Source organism: Colletes latitarsis, chromosome 11 (genome assembly GCF_051014445.1).
Source record: "Colletes latitarsis isolate SP2378_abdomen chromosome 11, iyColLati1, whole genome shotgun sequence".
In the NCBI taxonomy this organism is placed as follows: domain Eukaryota; kingdom Metazoa; phylum Arthropoda; class Insecta; order Hymenoptera; family Colletidae; genus Colletes; species Colletes latitarsis.
The window spans coordinates 24,328,420-24,347,332 of NC_135144.1; the positions used below are offsets into that span (position 1 = coordinate 24,328,420).

At 40.9% G+C, this 18,913-nt stretch overlaps 1 protein-coding gene across 1 annotated transcript; it reads left to right on the top strand.

Annotated features, from left to right (window-relative positions):
- Positions 1 to 11,737: 11,737 nt before the first annotated feature.
- On the top strand, positions 11,738 to 18,249 carry Jub (LIM domain-containing protein jub). Its single transcript, XM_076777381.1, has 6 exons — positions 11,738 to 14,181; positions 15,049 to 15,139; positions 16,862 to 17,031; positions 17,105 to 17,167; positions 17,232 to 17,414; positions 17,496 to 18,249. Exons 1-6 carry the CDS (start codon positions 12,265 to 12,267, stop codon positions 17,715 to 17,717), a joined length of 2,646 nt encoding a protein of 881 aa, XP_076633496.1. The 5' UTR covers positions 11,738 to 12,264; the 3' UTR covers positions 17,718 to 18,249.
- Positions 18,250 to 18,913: the final 664 nt, after the last annotated feature.

Sequence of the window (18,913 nt, forward strand, 5' to 3'; positions counted from 1 at the left end):
TCAAAGGGACCCCACCATCGAGTGGTCTCTTTAACCATGGTCACTGACGAGTTCGACTTGTTTCCCATGGGTGTTGTTTTCGTCCGTAACAGTACACTAATCCGATAACGCAGGCGCTATGCTGTCCTGCGATTTGTTCAAACATCGTCGAACCAAACACGAGCGTTCGATACGAGTTAACGAGCAGCTACGATCGCTAAAAAATTATGTTTTCGAGATCTTCGTCTTCAGGGTAAAATGGGATTCGCATTCCTCGCGGACAAGCGTGTAAATATTACTGTACACCGCGTATCCTGTTTGGCGCAACAAGTGGCGCAAGAAAGTCGGTGCATTGGGGTCCAAAAAATTTAAAGTGGATCGAGAGACGCTTTGCTCGATATCTCTCAATTACGTATCCCGCGGCACTCTTGTTGCAACAAGATTCGCTGACGGCATCTAGTTCACGAGATAGTTCTTCGATGAGTTCTTCATTCCCATGAGTGTTGCTTTCATTGCCGGAGCGAGGTCGTCCAACGCCGCCACTATTTTCAGTCCGACTTTATTAAGCGAAGGAAGAAAAACAGTCGCGACGAGCGACGAGTTTGCTTGGAAAGTCGTCCCTTGTACCACTTGAGAAGTGGAAAAGGAAAACGAACGTGAAAAATAATCGTACTTGAGCGCAATAATATTCTCTTATACGTGTATTAAATCATATTTAATTTTAATACGGACGAGACGTCGAGGAGAAAGTTTCGAGCAACTTTAGTCTCACAATCTCCATCGCATTTGAAGAAAGATTTTTATTTTTTGAATATGAAATAATAATATTTGAATTATTGAAGGCAACTGTGGCGTATAAACGATATTTCTAAGTTAGAAAGTGTTCTTAATATTCGTAAAGTATACAACTTTATAAATTTGATCCCGAATGGATTAATACTCGATTAACTTCGTAAGTGGTTGTTAGTTCGATATCTTGTATGTGAGAAAATTGAAGTCATCCGGAACGACTAGCCCGCGCTACAGGTGTTATATGTATTTTGATATGTATCAGAATTAATAACCGATTTCCGTTTTTACGAAGCTATGTGTATTTAGTTTCGTATCAAGAAAGAATCAATTCCTGTCTGGAAAGAATCAGAATTTATTTACCTAAAAATATCTAACATTTTTAGTACCTTTTTGATATTTTTTTAATGAAGGGAAACGCAAAATAAGAGAATACAAACGTTTAAATCGTGTCAGAAATTAGTTTGTTTTAAGTAAATACCTCTACCGCTGTTGATATCCTTCCATTCGGTAAAATTTGATATGTCAACAATATGGACGTACCGTACGATCGATCAGATAATTTATAAATTAAATGGACGAAAAGTAATTATAATGAAAGAAACGAACGTGATCGCTTCAGCACAGTAAATATTTACACGCAACACAGAAGGCACAAACGTTATGTCACGCATTCTTAATTAACGGCGATAACGATCCGTAGCCGCGCTGGCATTGCGTAATGAATTAATCGATCCTGAGGGCATAGGATCGACGATTCAGGAGCGGCTGTGCACATTTAGGTCGTCTCCTGCACTCTGTTCGACGATCGGCTTACGTTACACGCTTCGTGAGCTTCCCGATTTCTTAAGACAGTTTGACAGAGAGTAACGAGGGGTAACGAACGCGCAGATGATACGGCAAACTCTTGGCGAACCGGAAAATATCGTTGCCTCGATGAAGTGTCGGACTCGTCGTTCAGTGATCGAAAGTCTCATGAAGCTAGCCAAAAATGTTTTTTTTAATTTCAAATTCTGATAATGGAAATAGCGTAAAATTGTCAGTAATGGTTCTTGAATTAATTTTGACTTTTTTTTGTACGATACTTACTTATGCGAAAGAACTTATCTATTGATTGAATAAGAATTCACAATCTATCGAATAAAGGTAAAAAAATATCAATTTTATTTATTCGCTGTATTATTTTGAAATTATAACGTTGTATAAACTAAAATTTGTGACTCGCTTATATAAATTTTCACCGATAAATATCGTTTCCGAAGCGACGTTCTATCGAGTGATTTGAAACGGACGATTTGAAACAGGTTTCTGGAATGGTATGTTTAAAGACCAAAGCAAAGAGTATAAACTATAAACGTAGATACCGTAATGGGTACATGACATCAGATTCGGATCTAAGCAAAATTAATAAATTGCGTGGATGGTGACATTGCGACATACGTGATAGCATCTGATAAGCTTTAGTAACCGAGTCATATATACTTATTTACGTGACAGTGACCGTCAGAGTGCAATTACTTTTCACCATTTTGTCCAACGATAGCATTAATCGTTTCTTTTTACAACTTATTTCGTACCTTGGATAGCGAGATTAACATTTCAGCTGGCTTTTTGAGATTTTCGACAACTGTGCGTCGCGTCGGTTCGGAATAATTTTTCTTTTCAGTTTCTTTTTAATTCATATAAAGTCTAAAACGCGCCACAGTTGATGATCCGACGCAGAAACACTGACGTGTTCCATTGTTAACACTTTTTATCTTTAGAACGTCACGTTTACGCCGGTGGTACGTTGCCAGCTGAATATCGTATAACGGATAAGTTATGACTGAGAGACCGACGAGTAAGTCATAGGATAAACAATTCCGATCGCCCACTGACAAACATTCTCCGACAATAGACGCTACAGAACATAAATCGTCTTCTCGCAAAGATCTATCGTAACCGGAGAATCGAGTGGTTTATCGCTGTCTCGTTTACAACTCTTGCAACTCTCGTCGTACGGCGATAGTAAATGCAGATAAAACAGCATGCTGATCCGAACAAATTAAATGGAAATTTTTACTAAAAATCTTAAATGAACGATTAAACAAACGTAGTGTAAGCGTCTGATTGTTGCAGACGTAAACAAAAGAGTCGAACAAAAAGCATTGCATTTATCTGATTTGTTGTAATACTGAAATACAACTTTAAGAGAATGTTTTTAGATATTTGGTGGTTCGTTAAAGGCGATTACGAAAAAAGGCCCATATTTAATTGTACAGGATGCAAATTATTATTACGCGTCTATGGAACAGGGATGAAGAATAAGGGAGCTCGCGCGTGGCATTGTCGTGTCGCAAACACCACGCCCTGTAAAGCCGCGCCTTGTTGAGGGTGCGGCCGATCGTTGCACTTTCCACCCTTCCGAACAAGGCACGCAAACACCGACGTTATTTCGCGTTTCCATGTAATAAAGCACTTTAATATGATTACACGTAAAAGCATTCTGATGAAAGAGGAAGCAACGCCATGGGAGCAGTAGACGTCTTTCGTGGAAGAGCTCGTATATCTTCGTGGCAGTTTCTAATAAGGGGAATGACACGAATGACAACTCGCCAAACGCGTCTTCCTCGTTTCTCTCCCTCGGTTCAATCATAATACAATTACTGGTCGCGAACGGTAACCAAATACGGGACGACCAATTGAAAATTAAAACCAACTGACGTGTAATAGAACATCGCTTTAAGGAGGGATTCCCATTTGGAACGTTAAAAATAGTTATATCAATGCATGAAAAATGATCAAAACTTTAAACCCTATTTCTTTTTAAATCACGTTTCTTGAGACAATCGATCGTTTAAAAAAATTCAGATGATATAAGTCGGTAAATACGTCGATAAAAGTTCTCGTTTGTATTGTTTAATCTTTTCATTTAAGAGATTCAAATAATTTCCTAATAAATCCTCTTTCTAATAGGGATCCCTCATTAACAGTGGATTTAACTGTACCGTCACTTTCAGTCTCGTTAGAATCGCGACCTCGTCCGACGATTTTCACCTCTTTCCGGAAACGACTCGCTACTTCCGTGTGTATGCAAGCGCGATTTCGCGGCGAACAATGCTGGTTCGATTTGTTTCACGGGGTCTCACTGCGCGTTTCCGGCACAACGCTGCAACACTTAAATCGCTTCCACTTCCGGCGGAACCTCGCCTACCTAACCGTAACAAACCAAAATGTACTTCCCAAGGGAGCTTCGCTGTCTCTATCAAATTGCCCGTTTATTTAGGGTACGGCCTAACATTTCCATTAATAATGATGAAGCTTGTTTCGATAGCATCGATACGTTTACTTTTGAAATTTATACCCTTGTAACAAGCCACTCTAGAAAATATTTTCAAAAGATTCCAGATTATTATTATTGTAAAGTGTTATTCAAATAATTCATAACTCTGATAGCAGACTAGTTGTTCTCTTGGGATCTCATTGAATCTTGATGTTTGATAACTCGATACAACGATTGGTGTACTTAACATATCGCTACCGATTCTCACATAAAATTTACAGAAAACGAAAGGGTTGCCCTTGTTACGTGTCTTAGCAGATGGCTCCGTAGCACGTTTAAAAATCTACATCTCTAATCTTTATCCTGTACATTATCAAGTACAGCTACACTAGTCTAGATTCGTATACCGCTATAACCCGCAATAATTTACTACACCGTTACCCGTGAACACAAAATCCAGAATTCGTCACAACAAGTTATGTCAATTACTAAAAATCGTCTTTCTTTAGACGGAAATCTTGCTCCCATTCTGTCATGCACGCAACCATCTTTCCTACACGAGGCGTCTGCGTCAGGCTGTTTCGTAACTTTGCGTTTTCTTGTTCGAGTTAATTATATTCAAGGGAAGTGTGTACACGTAGACATAAAATATTAATTATCTACAGGATGGTTAAATCGCGGAGTAGAACGAAACGGTGTTATTATTGTTCTTAGGATATCGCGACGCCTGAGTCTGACATTAGTCCTTGTGTATACGACACACGTGCAGTGTCTATTGATTATCAAATCGTGCGTTTTGTCACGTTTCTGACATCTGTTCGCTACTTGCAACAATCGATAGTTCGTATCTTGTGCTATTAACGACACTGTAACAACAGCAAATAAATCAGAATTCATTTGCTGATCTTTGATCTGAACGTGGCGTGCACGGCTGGTACAGAGCGCGATAACTGCACGCGATAAGCGACGATGCTAAATAAGGTGAGTCCATTTGGAATGGACAAAGATTTGCTACAATCGATGTTTTCACGAGGCGACTAAAATGAGAACATCGTGGCTATCACCTACAAACTGAATCACCCCCAACGTTTACGTGGCATCGACTGTCTCCTACATTTTTCAAAATACGCGGACAAGACAAGACGATAATCAATATAAAACTAGCGGAAAAAATATTTCAGTAGTTCAGAAAACCAATCAAAAAATGTCTACTTTTTCCCTATGATTATAAGTAATCTTTATCCCCCGTGTATTGGATGCACAAAGTTTAACATCATAAGCATGGTATGGTTGTACAAAATTAAGACGAGACTCCGTCGAACTCAAAATAAGCGTATCGACGTTTCCGACAAGCGATTCGGCAGGTGGTAATTTTTCCCTTGAAAACCGAATCACTTCCGCGTTACGAGTTCGAGAAACGGTTAATTCCGTCGTAGCCAGGTCGAAGCGAACATTTCCGGCGATCCTCGATTAAAGAGATCGCGTGTGACTCGAACTCGATTTTCGCAGTCGCGTGAAACGAGTCGAGATTGATGTCGCCATGTTTCTCGAATTTGTTTAAGGAGTTGTTTATATTCATAGGATTTGTAGTTAGACCTTGTAATTTTGAGAGTGAGATTTTTTAAGTACGAGTATAGGTATAATTAAATCCACTTATCCAAACAAGAACTGGAGTTATATGAACGATTATATGAACTGTTTATATAAAGCCTATGATGGATTCGTATAAATAGAGTTCTACTATAACTGTAGTTCTAAATCGAAACAGCAAACGTGTTAAAGTGCTTTCCATTTATACCTGGATCGGGAAATCGGCATTCGTATTTTCGCGTGAAAAAATGTGGGAGAGTGAATCTGGCGGATCGTAAAGTTCTCGAACCCTTATATCGTACAATTGCGAAGTCGAGTGACACGAAACGTTGGCTGGCTTTCATCTAAATTCTAACCGCAGTGAAACCTGTTCTCTCGGCGCTGGGAACTTTAATCGTGATTACTAATTTCAGGATATGATGAAGGTGCGATCGAGTTTTCACCATGCCGTGTTACGCATTTCCGGCGCGTTCAGTATGCGACCGTATGTAAACGCCCGATCCTTTCGTTGCTCAAGAATTTCACACTTCCGGCACAAATACTTGATCTTTTTGCGCGGGTCTTACCGCAAACGGCGATAAAATTATTTCCATGCTATTTACCTTTTTTAAAAATTTGTTTAAATTTAATTTACTTAAGCTGTAAAAATGAGAAATCTAGTTTTCCCAACTTTTACTCGGTTCAAGCTTCTTTCCATTTTTGAAAAAGTAAAAGTCCTCTGTTTATGCAAACACGGGTGGAATAAAAGTTCTTTTTCTTACGACAGAAATATTAGCAGCCTAAAGGTTACTATTATTTCAGAACTAATGAAACGTTTTATTTGTTTCATTGGACTTTGTTCGTTGGACTATAATTCGCGATCAACGCTCGTATAAAAGGTGTCCCGTTCTACGAATCCATCGGGATTAAGTAGAACTGTAGGTATATTGATTCAAAGATAACATCGCCCGTTCTTACGGTGCTTGAAAATATTTCGAGACTTCCCCCTGGATAAAACGAGCAAGAGGCATCGCACATCTGACGCGAACTAACGTGGAAAGCGTCCTTCGCGAATAACGGCCTTCTGGAATCGCGTGAGAGAACCAAATTAACTCTTCATTACACATATTCACCGGCGGCGTGCTCATACAGCCGTTCTGGATGCGCGAATTTGCCTTATTTTCCTCGTTACCAGTTCATTTTTCTACGCCCGTATCGCTTCTTGCTTTCGAGATCACGCAACTCGAAAGCTTAGCGTTTACCGTTTCAGATACGGTGCTCAGATTTCTTCCACTGTTTCCCTTTATTCCCTTTGTTGACGTGGAACTCACTTTCGCTGTTCATTTATTTTAAAATCTCCGTTACTTGGATTCAAATATGAATATGCAGGGTGTTCGGCCACCCCTGGGAAAAATTTTAATGAGAGATTCTAGAGGCTAAAATGAAACGAAAATCAAGAATATCAATTTCTTAATTGAGGCTTCGTTAAACAGTTATTAAAAAATTAAATTACAAAATTTCAAATCATTTTAAAAAAATTATTTTTGGTTGCAGGGGTCAATTACAATCATTTTTGGTCATTACACATACCCCCGAAATCCTACATACTTTCAAGAAAAAAATTCATTACCGAAAGTATACTGTGTGGCCAGAAATGTTTCCTCGAAATTTCATGCGTATGTTTAAAAAATCATAACTTCTAGACGGATATTTTGGCCTCTAGAATCTCTCGTTGAAATTTTTCCCAGAAGTGGCCGAGTACCCTGCATATGAATCGTTTCGGTCAGACCTGTGAAATAGGATTCCATTATTTTTTACAAGCAAGTACTTTTTATTTTTATCAACGAACGATTCGTCCCCGTGCCTTATCTTCAAATAAAATTGTTTTCCCAACCGATGTCATTCTATCGAGGGATTGCTGCAATTAGCGTTATAAATTAGAGTCAACAGTTCCGAATTACGTTGCCTCCGTTTTCCTCTTGCTTTCAGGATCGCGCCGATTGAAAAGCTGTGCCTCCAGCGATCGTCGTTACTCGGCTCGAGCCGAGCTCTTGAGAAAGGAAAGCGGCGGCCTTATCTCTTTGTCAGAGAACCTATTGTTTCTCGGGGATAGATGGGAAACGTGGACGACGGTTGTCCCGGGATTATTTCTGCGGAGTGCGCGCCGGTTCGACAATAAAGATGCATTTGCACGATAGAAAGGAACCACCTGACACGGAGTTGTTTCCACGATTTCGATCTCTGTCCAGTAACACGAGTGGAACGTGGGTAACACCGATCGTTGTCCATCCACGAGAGTTCATTATTAAATTACTTAAGAACAGAAAATTGGGCAACATTCAGGATTGTCGTTTAAGAAAAAGCACGAAACCTATTAACCCCTTATATCAATAACCAAGTACTTACCTGTCGCTGCGGTGTGGGAACTCGTGAGAATCGTAGGAGGATAGAAAAGGAAAGGAGGGGGCGCGTTTCGTCCGAGCCTGCTAGTGGACTCATCAGTAAGGCTTTCTAGCAAGCCCTGCCTTAGACGATTGGGATATTAGGAAGTCGGTCGAGGAGTGTGTATAGCAACCGAGGGGTAGGTCGAGCGCTTGTGAAAGCACGACCCCTTTGGTGGCGAGCATGGGAGGCATCTTTTTAATGTTCCTCGTTACACTATCGCGAAACTTCTTTGAATTTTCATTCTTTACAAAACCCCAAGTTGATTGTACGTTTTTCAAATTAAAATCTACAATTGTAAGTTTTCAAAGTTGATTACCATCTACAGAAATCTGACGAGACCAAAGAGAAATTCGCGACAAGGAACGTCGTTGCGACATCGGCCGAGTTTCCGTCTGAATTCCTGACAAGGTAACAACCAAGAGTCAGCGATACACGTTGCATACTCTCGTGTGTACTGGCGTCGGTGGGGCGAAGAACACACGAGAGAAACACGTGCAACGTATACCCTGCAAGACTTCCGTTGCTCGGAGCGACGTCGGGCCATGAAGTATAGGAATTCGATTCGGTGGCATAAAAAATCGTCGACCGATATTATATTCATTTTCGTTTCCTTCTCGATCAATTCTTCGTTTCGTACAACTTAGAAATTACTCTAAAAATGAATGCCTCAAAGAATTATGGCGAATTACTATTTCGTTCTAGAATTTAACGAGCTTGTTCAACAAACAATGGCTGATAGGTTGTTAAGGTTATATGTTCATTATTTAAAATTTGTATCGACGTTTCTGGTCCAAACTTTCCAGGCAGTATCCTTAATTGCGTGACATTGCGATTCTTCTCGAATATCACACGATTATTCCTAAATTTCCCTTTAGAAAGCTGAGAGACCCCGGTCGCGGAGAAGGTGAATTAACAATACGATCTTGAGCAATATAAATCGGCAAACAGAAGGCATCTAATTACGAGGCCGGATAATTAGGTGATCCCGATGCGCCAGGATATCAGTCTTGCATCTTTTCCGCGTAGAAATCGTCTTTCCGCCTTCAGTCAGCACCGGGGTCGAGGAACAACTTACCTGGTCGCCTCGTGTATCGTATGTACGGCTATTGTGCATCCATGTCGGTCTCTTACGTGTACACACAGGTGCACCATTACAATTTACTCACGTGGACACCTATACGATTCAATCATACTTACCTGGAGGATGTTGTTAAGCGTGCATCCACTCGTACACTGTTCAATTCTGGCGCTTATACAGGGCGTTTGGCTACCCATGGTAACCCATCCAGGGGTTGATTTCCTCGATCGATTTTGAAACGAAATTGCATCTGAAGTTTTCTTAATTTCATACCCATAATGTACCCAGTTGTAAAAACTTTTGGTTCGTACAATCCCCACCTAAAAGAATTATCATTAGCAGTTCAACACCCTGTGCATGTGGAAAGTGCATACTGTGCTCCTACGTATAAGACGTGCGTGTAAATGTATTCTATTGTGCCATGAAACCCCGTACACACGCAAACGCAGTTCTATTCTCGTGCATTCCGAGCCATGCGGGTAGCACAGGGCTGCGTTTCCTGTGTACTCGCTTCAGCCAACTCTTTACGCGCACGTAACGCGTGTACGCGTGAACACATGCACGGCCCTGTCGTCGTAAACCTTGCGTTTATTGTTGGATCGATGTGACGACTACACGAGAACCCAACGTCATATTCTACCGCGACTTTGACAGAAACGAACTATGCCACCGTGAGCGCCTGGTCGCTGCACTTCCGTCCGCGACACATGCCCATTGTATCCAACTACCTGGACATTCGTCGCGTGATATCTAATTTGAAACGTCGTTCAATTATTCTTGTTGTATCGAGCTTATCGTCACGCGTCTTGGACTAAATTTCTGGTAGAGGAAATATAACATACGTATATGGAATATTGTTTGTAAGTTAGAGTACCGATGTATCTGAGAAATTGCTAGGACTGTCTAGTTTACAAAACTGTAAATAATGCGAATGACCTGGTCGACCAATGACGATGTGAATCTCTTCGTTACGATTTCCAGCGAATTTACACAAAATGTAAAGTGCGCTTAAAAGGCGGTAATTGAGTTCGCCTCTTTCCCATTAATTATCCCAACTTTGCGATATCGTGATTCTTCGGACTAAAATAATTTACAAAATTATGAACGCGGAGTTAAATATGGTCGACACGACAGAAGCAATACGCTAATAGAAACCTGAACTCCGAATACGTAGCGTTACGTCACATGCCAGTACGTATCGGGCGGTCGATTAACCGGTATTGACCAACAACGTATTGACGTGCAGCACAGGTGCCTGGAAAAACGTGGGTGCCAGCATCTCGTGGGTGGCTCGAAGGCTCGAAGGCCTGGATTTTTATTCACCTTTCGAAAATATGTATAAAGTTTTCGTTGAGTGAGATCGCGTCGCCCACGTTATCGCGTGCGGCGAACAGCTGCGAGACACGGCCAATGAAAAGTTGGTTCCTTTCCCGCGTAGGACGACAGAGGGACTTTGGTTACGGCAACACGTGCAAGATCGGAACATGAGCACAAAAATTTTTCTTACTTACAAAGAATACGGTCGAACGGCGGACGATTTCAGCGGAAACCATACTCCGCGACAAAAAGACAGCATACATGACAAGCATTTTGTATAAAATTGTTTTAACATTAGAATAGTAATAACGGTATCGAATTGTTACGAATTAATTAAAGCGAAGGGTGAAGGGGTATGGTGTACTGTGTGTACTCTCGTTCGAAGAACCCATCGATTGTAATGCCTGTAATATGATTGCGAACAATGCGTCAATTATCCAAAATCTAGAACCTTAGCGAGAATCAATGCCATCGTTTTATATTTCGATGGAGTACAAGAAGTCTTTTCAGATAAACGTAACAGGAATCGTTACGTTACGATTGCGATAAGAGACGGGTAAAAGGGATACGCTGAACGTTTTCTGAATTGCTGAACACGTACTACGAAAGGCAATTCTATGCAAGAGATGCTACTGATAGATAATTATTCTGTGTTAACTGTAGCGGGTGTAAAACACGAACGATGTATTGGAATTGCATCGCATCATTATGCCGAACACGGTGCTTGTGAATACATGATGGCGCGTGGAACAAGGTCCTGCATCTTTACCTGTTGTCCCGTCCATTCTCTTCCAGAGAAGGCAGGTCCTAAAAAAAAAACCTGTTTTAGGCAGAGTCGTGTGCATTTTTGTTTTCTCCGTTTAATAACAGTAGACGGAAAGAACGTCTCGTGCAAATTTCATTTAAAAAAACGTTTGAGCTCTCGTTCTGTGATTACTCGAAGGTACAACTGTTTAGGTAGACTTTAAGTGTACGATACGCATTACAACTTATGAAATATATTAATAACGGTTATAGGCTTTGAAATTATCTTCTACGATAACTAGCAACTAAAGAGATACTTTATTGTTTCTAAAAAAGAAACAACAACGAGTAATAATCGTTTTAATTCCATTTGACGCCAACAGGGGCGCCAATTCACTGTTCGAAATTTGAAAGAGGGATTATGATTGCCACGAAAGTAGAAACCTTACTTATCCTAACCAGAGAAGACGGGACTGCAACGATAAACGTGGCGCCACACTGCAACAAAACGCAGCAACGCAAGCTTCGTTTGGATGACTCGTAGCAGGGGAAAATGTCTCGCAGGTATCTGGTTTGACGAACCACGATGCGTGCGGGGTATATGTGTGTGCGTATCGTGTGAATTTTCGCAGGTGGTGATTTTTGGTGCTGGACAGGACTCTAAGATACGCCGGTTGACGGACAGTGGCCGAAAAGAAAAGAGACGAACTCGAGGCGCCGTGATCGCGGGGCGTATCCCAAAATCGTGGGGGGAAACGGCTCTGGTTTGGTAGAGTAAACTTCTTCTTAATACCGTGGGTCGCGTTTTGTCGTATTCCGTGAGAGAATCACGCGTGTGTACGACACGCAGTGCAAGTGAAAACAAGTTGGTAGGGGAGGGTGCATACAAGTTGAGGGAGATCGATTTGACACGACGACCACCGAGCTGATTCAGCTTTGTGAACGATGTCGAATCGTTTAATAGCGATTTTCCACGGAATTGCAAAAACGTGGATCTAAACGGTACACACGGATAGTTTCTACGTAACGAGCATAAAATCTTTCTTATTATCGTTGATCGCCTTACTGTGAATCACTGCCAATGTGCAACTCGGCCGACGCTTCTTACGTACAAAAGCTAGGTTATCTGCATCTCGGGGATGAAACTAGTGACGCCGGCGGTGCATCGGGTACCGGTAGGGTCACAGGATCACGACCTGAGGCCCAGGTACCCGTATCAAGAAATATTGCCAACAGAAACGATGCTAGAGGGCCTGGTAGACCAGTTGGTGCTATCGAGAGTTTCATTGAAGGCAACTCTGAGAGCTGTAGACAAGTGTCAACGACTGATTACAAATTATACGAGCGTGAGAACATAATAGCTGCATCAAGGTTTGCTACACCAAAACCTGTGGAACAAATAAGTGCCCAGCAACAACAGAATCAAAGTCGTATGAGTCATCAACAAGCACCGGTATACGAAAATATTGATTATTATCCACAGCAGAGTCAACCTCATCCCCCTTATTATCATCCAGTGGAGTCTAGGAAAAGTCCTAAGAGTAGCCCCCGGGGTTCTTTGGCAAGCGAATCTTACGAACCTACTTTTAGAAAAGCACAACCACAAGTACCTACTGGAAATCGATACCAATCTGTATCACCGGCAAAAGAATTACCTCCATACGAAGCTCCTCCTGTTTATGAAAATATTCAAGAGGTACACTTCACAGAGAATACGCAAAATAAACCAGGTCCTCAAGTCCCACCCAATTACTATCATCCAGCCACAATTAATGGAGGTGATTATGTTGTCATGACTGGAAAAGTAGGTCAAGTACAAAATCAACGTGGTATGACACAAAGTTTATCATATACACAACAGAGAGGAAACAACATACGTGGCCAAAGTTACGATGGTTCAAATTTACAACGCTCCATCGATTCCTCTGCATCGAGGTACTTACAAGGATCTTCTTCGTCGTTGGATCACCAAGCTGGCAGAAGTGCTTACGTTCCACCATCAGAATTACAAACACCAACTAGAAATTTTAGTTATAGTTCTGAGCAACAACATTCTCCTAGGTCTGGACTCCCTTATCATAGTGAATCTCCACCGATACGTTTACCACCAGAACCACATCATTATCGTGGTTCTTTGGATAGTACAATGAGTGGACAACATGGCTTCCGGGCAACAAACCATATAGAAGGTACACAGCAATCCCAATATCGTCAAGACAGTCCCCAAAGTTACAAGCCATATATGGAGTCAACAACAAGAACTACAAGTGCAAATATTACTGGAGAGACACAAGCCAGAAATTCCCCTGTCTATGGTGTACGACAAGGTGAGCAAACTGCTTGCCGTAATTCTCCCTGTTACTCTCCAAGTAGGGTATTACCACCAAACGAGAGGAACTATCATCATCAAGAACCTAGATCAGAATTTCCTGCTAGAAATTCCCCAATTTATTCCTCTAACCGATCAACAGAACACTTAAGACTAAGTAATCTGCAGAATGATAGAAACTTCATTCAGGATGCACCTGATCCTTTTGAAGCAAAAACACCACCCATATATTCACCCAGTCGCGGCGATTCTTCCAGAATAATAGCTAACAATAATGGTGTGAGAGGCTCCCCAAAGACAAGTCCAACTCACAATCAAATACCATCCGATACTATTACACAGAATGTCATTAATTCACCGAGACACGTGTTATCTTCCTCAAATAATACCATTGGAAGTCCTCTTCGTGGTCAAGTACAAGCACCGGTAACTAGTGCTACAACAACTGCCACTGACTCTGATTCAAATGTTCATGGTCCCAGAATAACTAGCCTTCCTCCGGGGGTGACTAGTGGTGTAGCTGGTCCAGTTTTTTTGAATGCTGGTGTACCTGTATTACAAAGGACATCTGAACCAGAACCAGAAGAAAGAAAGTCAGTTAGTCCGCCAATGAAACATACGGCTGGGAAAGGACTGCTTCCTTACAATGTTATACCACCTAGACCTTCGGTAAGAAAATTCTTTACACGATAAAAAAAACCACTAATCTTTCCGAATCGCTAATCGATGTATCCAGTCTTTCGTGTTCATAAAAATCAGCTACAATGTAATGCAGTATTCAGTTAATTGGGTTAAGGGAACGCGTCGCTGCTTTCGATTTGTTTTATTTTGGCCGAATGCCAAGCGTTGAGCTATTTTGCATGTCGATATCATATTAAAGGAATGGTGACTGATTTTTCAAGTAATAATTGTCAAATTTCGTTACAATGAATTTATTAAATTTCATTAAAAGTTTGGAGCATAATTATAAATGTTCCGTTCCCAAAATAACATGCATGTTAGAAATGAATGCGAAATTAAGAAAAAAGATTACGTCGCTTTTCATGCTTATGCGATGATGTCACAAATGTCAACCACTATCGCTAATATTTTACATAACGACTGACCCATGTAACGATAAGATTAACGGGTATTCGAACAAAAATATTTAAAACAACTCGGTACATGTTCTGCTTCTTAATCTGCAAGAAATTTCGGAAAGCTCTGACACGGTAAAAAAGAGACGAACATTTCAGAGTATTTTACAATTCGTGACGAGTTCTTTCTCCGAACTCGCACTGAATCATAGGCTGTAAGTTGTTCGTTCCTGACAAGCGCCTGTATAGTTGCCACAAGATATTTTATTCATAGGTTGTATGTATTTTTGCAAAAGCATTTAGTATTTTCTTGACATATATCGTTTTTTCGTCTATACGTTATTGTAGTCGCATACCTATCCTTCATTTTTATATATTCTCCTGTGACGAAATCGCATCCCGATCCATGGCAACATTGTTAATATTGATCGCAACGCGGGATACGATTTATTTCTTACAGGGACCCACTGAAGCGGAGAGAAAAATAGAAGAGTTGACGAGACAACTGGAAGAAGAAATGGAGAAACAAGAAGAGGAAGGAGAATACTTTGGTATGGAACAATCATTCATCGGATAATTCGCAAACGGTTATTAAATATTTATGAGGATATCCGAGTTCGTTAACATTTGGTGCGTAATGATTTCTGATTACACGTTGACGAACAGTCGTTACCGATTCCTTGTTTACGCAGCTTCGCTAATGTTCGATTTCCAACGTTCTTGGTAATTTATTTAAACAGACTACCGCGCAATTCCGTCGTTACTTAATTTCTGACACATTCCGACCCGTAATTTGAAATACTTCTGGTAGGAAATAAAAACCAGCAGGGTACCGTGCCAATTCCCACGGCACAAGTTCCCGGTAGACCGGTTTTGGAAAATGGAGTCGAGTTTCAGTGTGTCGCGAAACTTTTTAATACGACGTTTCGTTGACATTCACTCTCGACCCATTCGTTTCCACCTACGTGTCTTCGCACCTACTTGAAGCGCCACAAGTGTGCGCGTTACATCCGTTTGTAGTGTGCACGCACACGCTCCATCGTCTTTCCCTTCAAACGCGTATGTGTCTGAGAATTGTAAGGTGGTGTCCACAATTGACAGCCTCGATATCGATTATATTATATCGATTATCTCTTTCACTTACATCTCATCGCGCAAAACATACCCTGTCGATACTATTATCGAATAGATGCCACTGTTCAAATATCGATGATAAACAGAAACTATTCGCAACGACATCTTATATTGACCCCAAAATTTCGAAAACATTTAAGTATGTCAAACCTGCGATGACATAGTTGTCACTGTAACGATTCGGTAAACCAGCGAACGTTATCATTACACAGTCGTGGAACATTTATCGGTCCAGATGAAAGAATTCAATGCTAATTACTTTCATTGTTTTGTCCCTTTTGGGGACAATTATTTGCAAAACAATTCGTTACACCCGTAGCGATCTGATTTTTCTTCGATTCCACGACACAGTCGTGGAACACTTATCGGTCCAGTTGAAAGAATTCAATGCTAATTACTTTCGTTGCCCTTTTTGGGGCGATTATTTGCAAAAGAATTCGTTACACCCGTAGCGATCTGATTTTTCTTGAACGTAACACGAACAATAAGGAATTGAGAGTCTGCACGGGCGAGCAGGCATTTGAGCCGAGCGAGCCAATATCTGTCGAGAAACGGTTGGCGTTTAGGCGAGCCTAGTGTTCCTCTTCGTTTTTGTATACGAGTTCTATTCTTCGTGTAACGTCCTGTACACGGCAAACTGCCGTGGCCAGGTCGCGCTCGCCGCGGTAACTAATCTCGTTATAGATAGACCAGTCCGACTCGTTGGCGGCTTCTAGTTCGAACAGGACTGTCCTAGCGAAACCAAGTCGTAAAATCGAAACTACAAGTGTCACGATCGGCGAATGAAGGATAAAGGATTCCTACGGGAGGGATGGCAGGGTCTGTGTTACCCATAGAGAGTTGTGAGTTCGTTTCAACCGGCTGGTTTCCTTGTATCGTGCTATTCGTTCGCGATTCTGACAGTTATTGACCCTGAAGAGTGGATCGTATTGTCGGATGTCGATGAGGGTATTTTTAAACCTTACCAATGGAACTCGGCTATCGTAGTCACGTACATTTGCAACTGCCGTTCACAAAGCATTCTCTTGATGCTTAAATAACGATTGCAAGAACTTAGCGTTCAGACAGTAATTATACAAAAAAATATAATACGTGCCGTAATTTATGATTATAAGGGGTACTTCACTGCTTTATTGCAGGTATTTGTCACACATGCGGTGAAAAAGTAACTGGGGCAGGTCAGGCTTGTCAAGCCATGGGTAATCTTTATCACACAAATTGTTTTATATGCTGTTCCTGCGGAAGAGCGTTACGTGGCAAAGCATTCTATAATGTTCACGGAAAAGTTTACTGCGAGGAAGATTACTTGGTATGTATTACGATAATTGAGGGAAGTACATCAACGATACGATGACGCGGTTCACATAACGTTTTGTTTGCAGTACTCTGGCTTCCAACAGACAGCCGAGAAATGCGCGATTTGTGGTCATCTAATTATGGAAATGGTAATTAGATGGAAAACATTAAGATGACTTGTGTTCGAATTTAACCAAGAATCTTTTCTCACAGATATTGCAAGCAATGGGAAAATCTTATCATCCAGGATGCTTTCGATGTTGCGTTTGTAACGAGTGTCTTGATGGTGTTCCTTTCACGGTCGATGTTGATAATAAAATTTATTGCGTTAACGATTACCATAGAATGTTCGCCCCTAAATGTGCTTCTTGCGGAAAGGGGATCACTCCCGTTGAGGTGAATTATGTTCTTTTCAATTCGATGATGCAATTTCATACAAATATATCGTAACTTTTGTCGATGCTATTTACTTGTCAGGGTACTGAGGAGACTGTAAGGGTTGTTTCCATGGATAAAGATTTTCACGTGGACTGCTACGTTTGCGAGGATTGTGGTATGCAGTTGACCGATGAACCGGACAAACGATGCTACCCACTCGATGGTAGGCTTATGTGTCGTGCGTGCCACATCCAACGCATATCCCACACGCAGCCTAGGGCACCACAGCCAGTATCAGCTAGCTATCAATTTATGGGATAAGTTAAATCAGTTCCGTAATTTAAGCATTTCGTTGAATATTTCGAACTGAACTGCGCGCGCTCGTATCAGTCATCCGTTATTTGACTGAACGAAGCTCCGATTACCACGGTGAAACTAACTTGTCCATTAGTTTATACTAGGCATGTCCAAATGAAGCTCGGAAATTTAGACATCTTCCGCCACTCCGGTCCGATTAACATAATACCATACATTAACTGATATCGCGCGATACGATACACATGTCCAATGTGAACGTCCTCCGCGGAAATAAACATAACCTCTTTTGTTTTATGAACGAAATGTTCAACAGAAGAGGAAAGATGAGACGTTGTTGAGTGTTTTATTTCTCGATGGCGGCGTGTAAAAGAGTAACAAGTTACGTGCAGGGCTCCACCCATGGACATGCCTGGTTTATATGGTATAAATTAGTAGAAAAGACAGGTACCGATTTACATTCTAATCAATCAACGTCTGCGAAAAGTTATAGCTTTATTGTTCCTCTAAACGAGAGGTTAGGATAACGTACCAAGACTGGATATTTACAGAACCGAAATACTTACACTGCCCATTGGGATCATCTAGATTATTCAGGTCTAAAATCAATAACATAATCGATCGATGATCTATTTGATACTTTTAGCAATATATTGTCGCTATTTGTGACAAGTTTCCATTGACAGCTATACTAATATAGGTAAGTGGTATATTTAATATATGTGGTCTTTATTTATTTGTCCAAGGTACTGCACGCGAATGCAGTAGTCTCATTAGAATGAGCGAGTTGCGTAGGCAACTGTGATATATTAGCATAATAACATGTCGTTAAGTAATAATTCCTTTATTTTAATTCATGTATATAATATATAAATATATATATACATAATCCTATTGCTGTGACGTGTCCACCGCGACGAGGATCGACGGTAGTATATGGATCTCAATAATCGAGTCCTAAGATTTTTGGATACGTTCAATGCTGAAATTCTATGATGATAGCACATCTTACCATACGTGATATATCACGTTTGCTAACAGTATTTATTATGACAATATATCGTGTATCGGTCATTAGTACGAAAACATACGCAACACTCTTGAGATTTATCGATATTGCTCAGGAATTAACGAAATGATTTATAATTGTACGATTGTTATCGCTGAAGCTCAAAATTACACAAAAACTGTGCTTGAGGGAA

Bases quoted from the DNA above. Each gene is read 5' to 3' on its own strand.
- Jub (XM_076777381.1), top strand. From the start codon at position 12,265: ATGTGCAACTCGGCCGACGCTTCTTACGTACAAAAGCTAGGTTATCTG. The intron at 14,182-15,048 runs GTAAGAAAATTC...TATTTCTTACAG, and splicing joins TTATACCACCTAGACCTTCG to GGACCCACTGAAGCGGAGAG. The intron at 17,032-17,104 runs GTATGTATTACG...TTTTGTTTGCAG, and splicing joins ACTGCGAGGAAGATTACTTG to TACTCTGGCTTCCAACAGAC.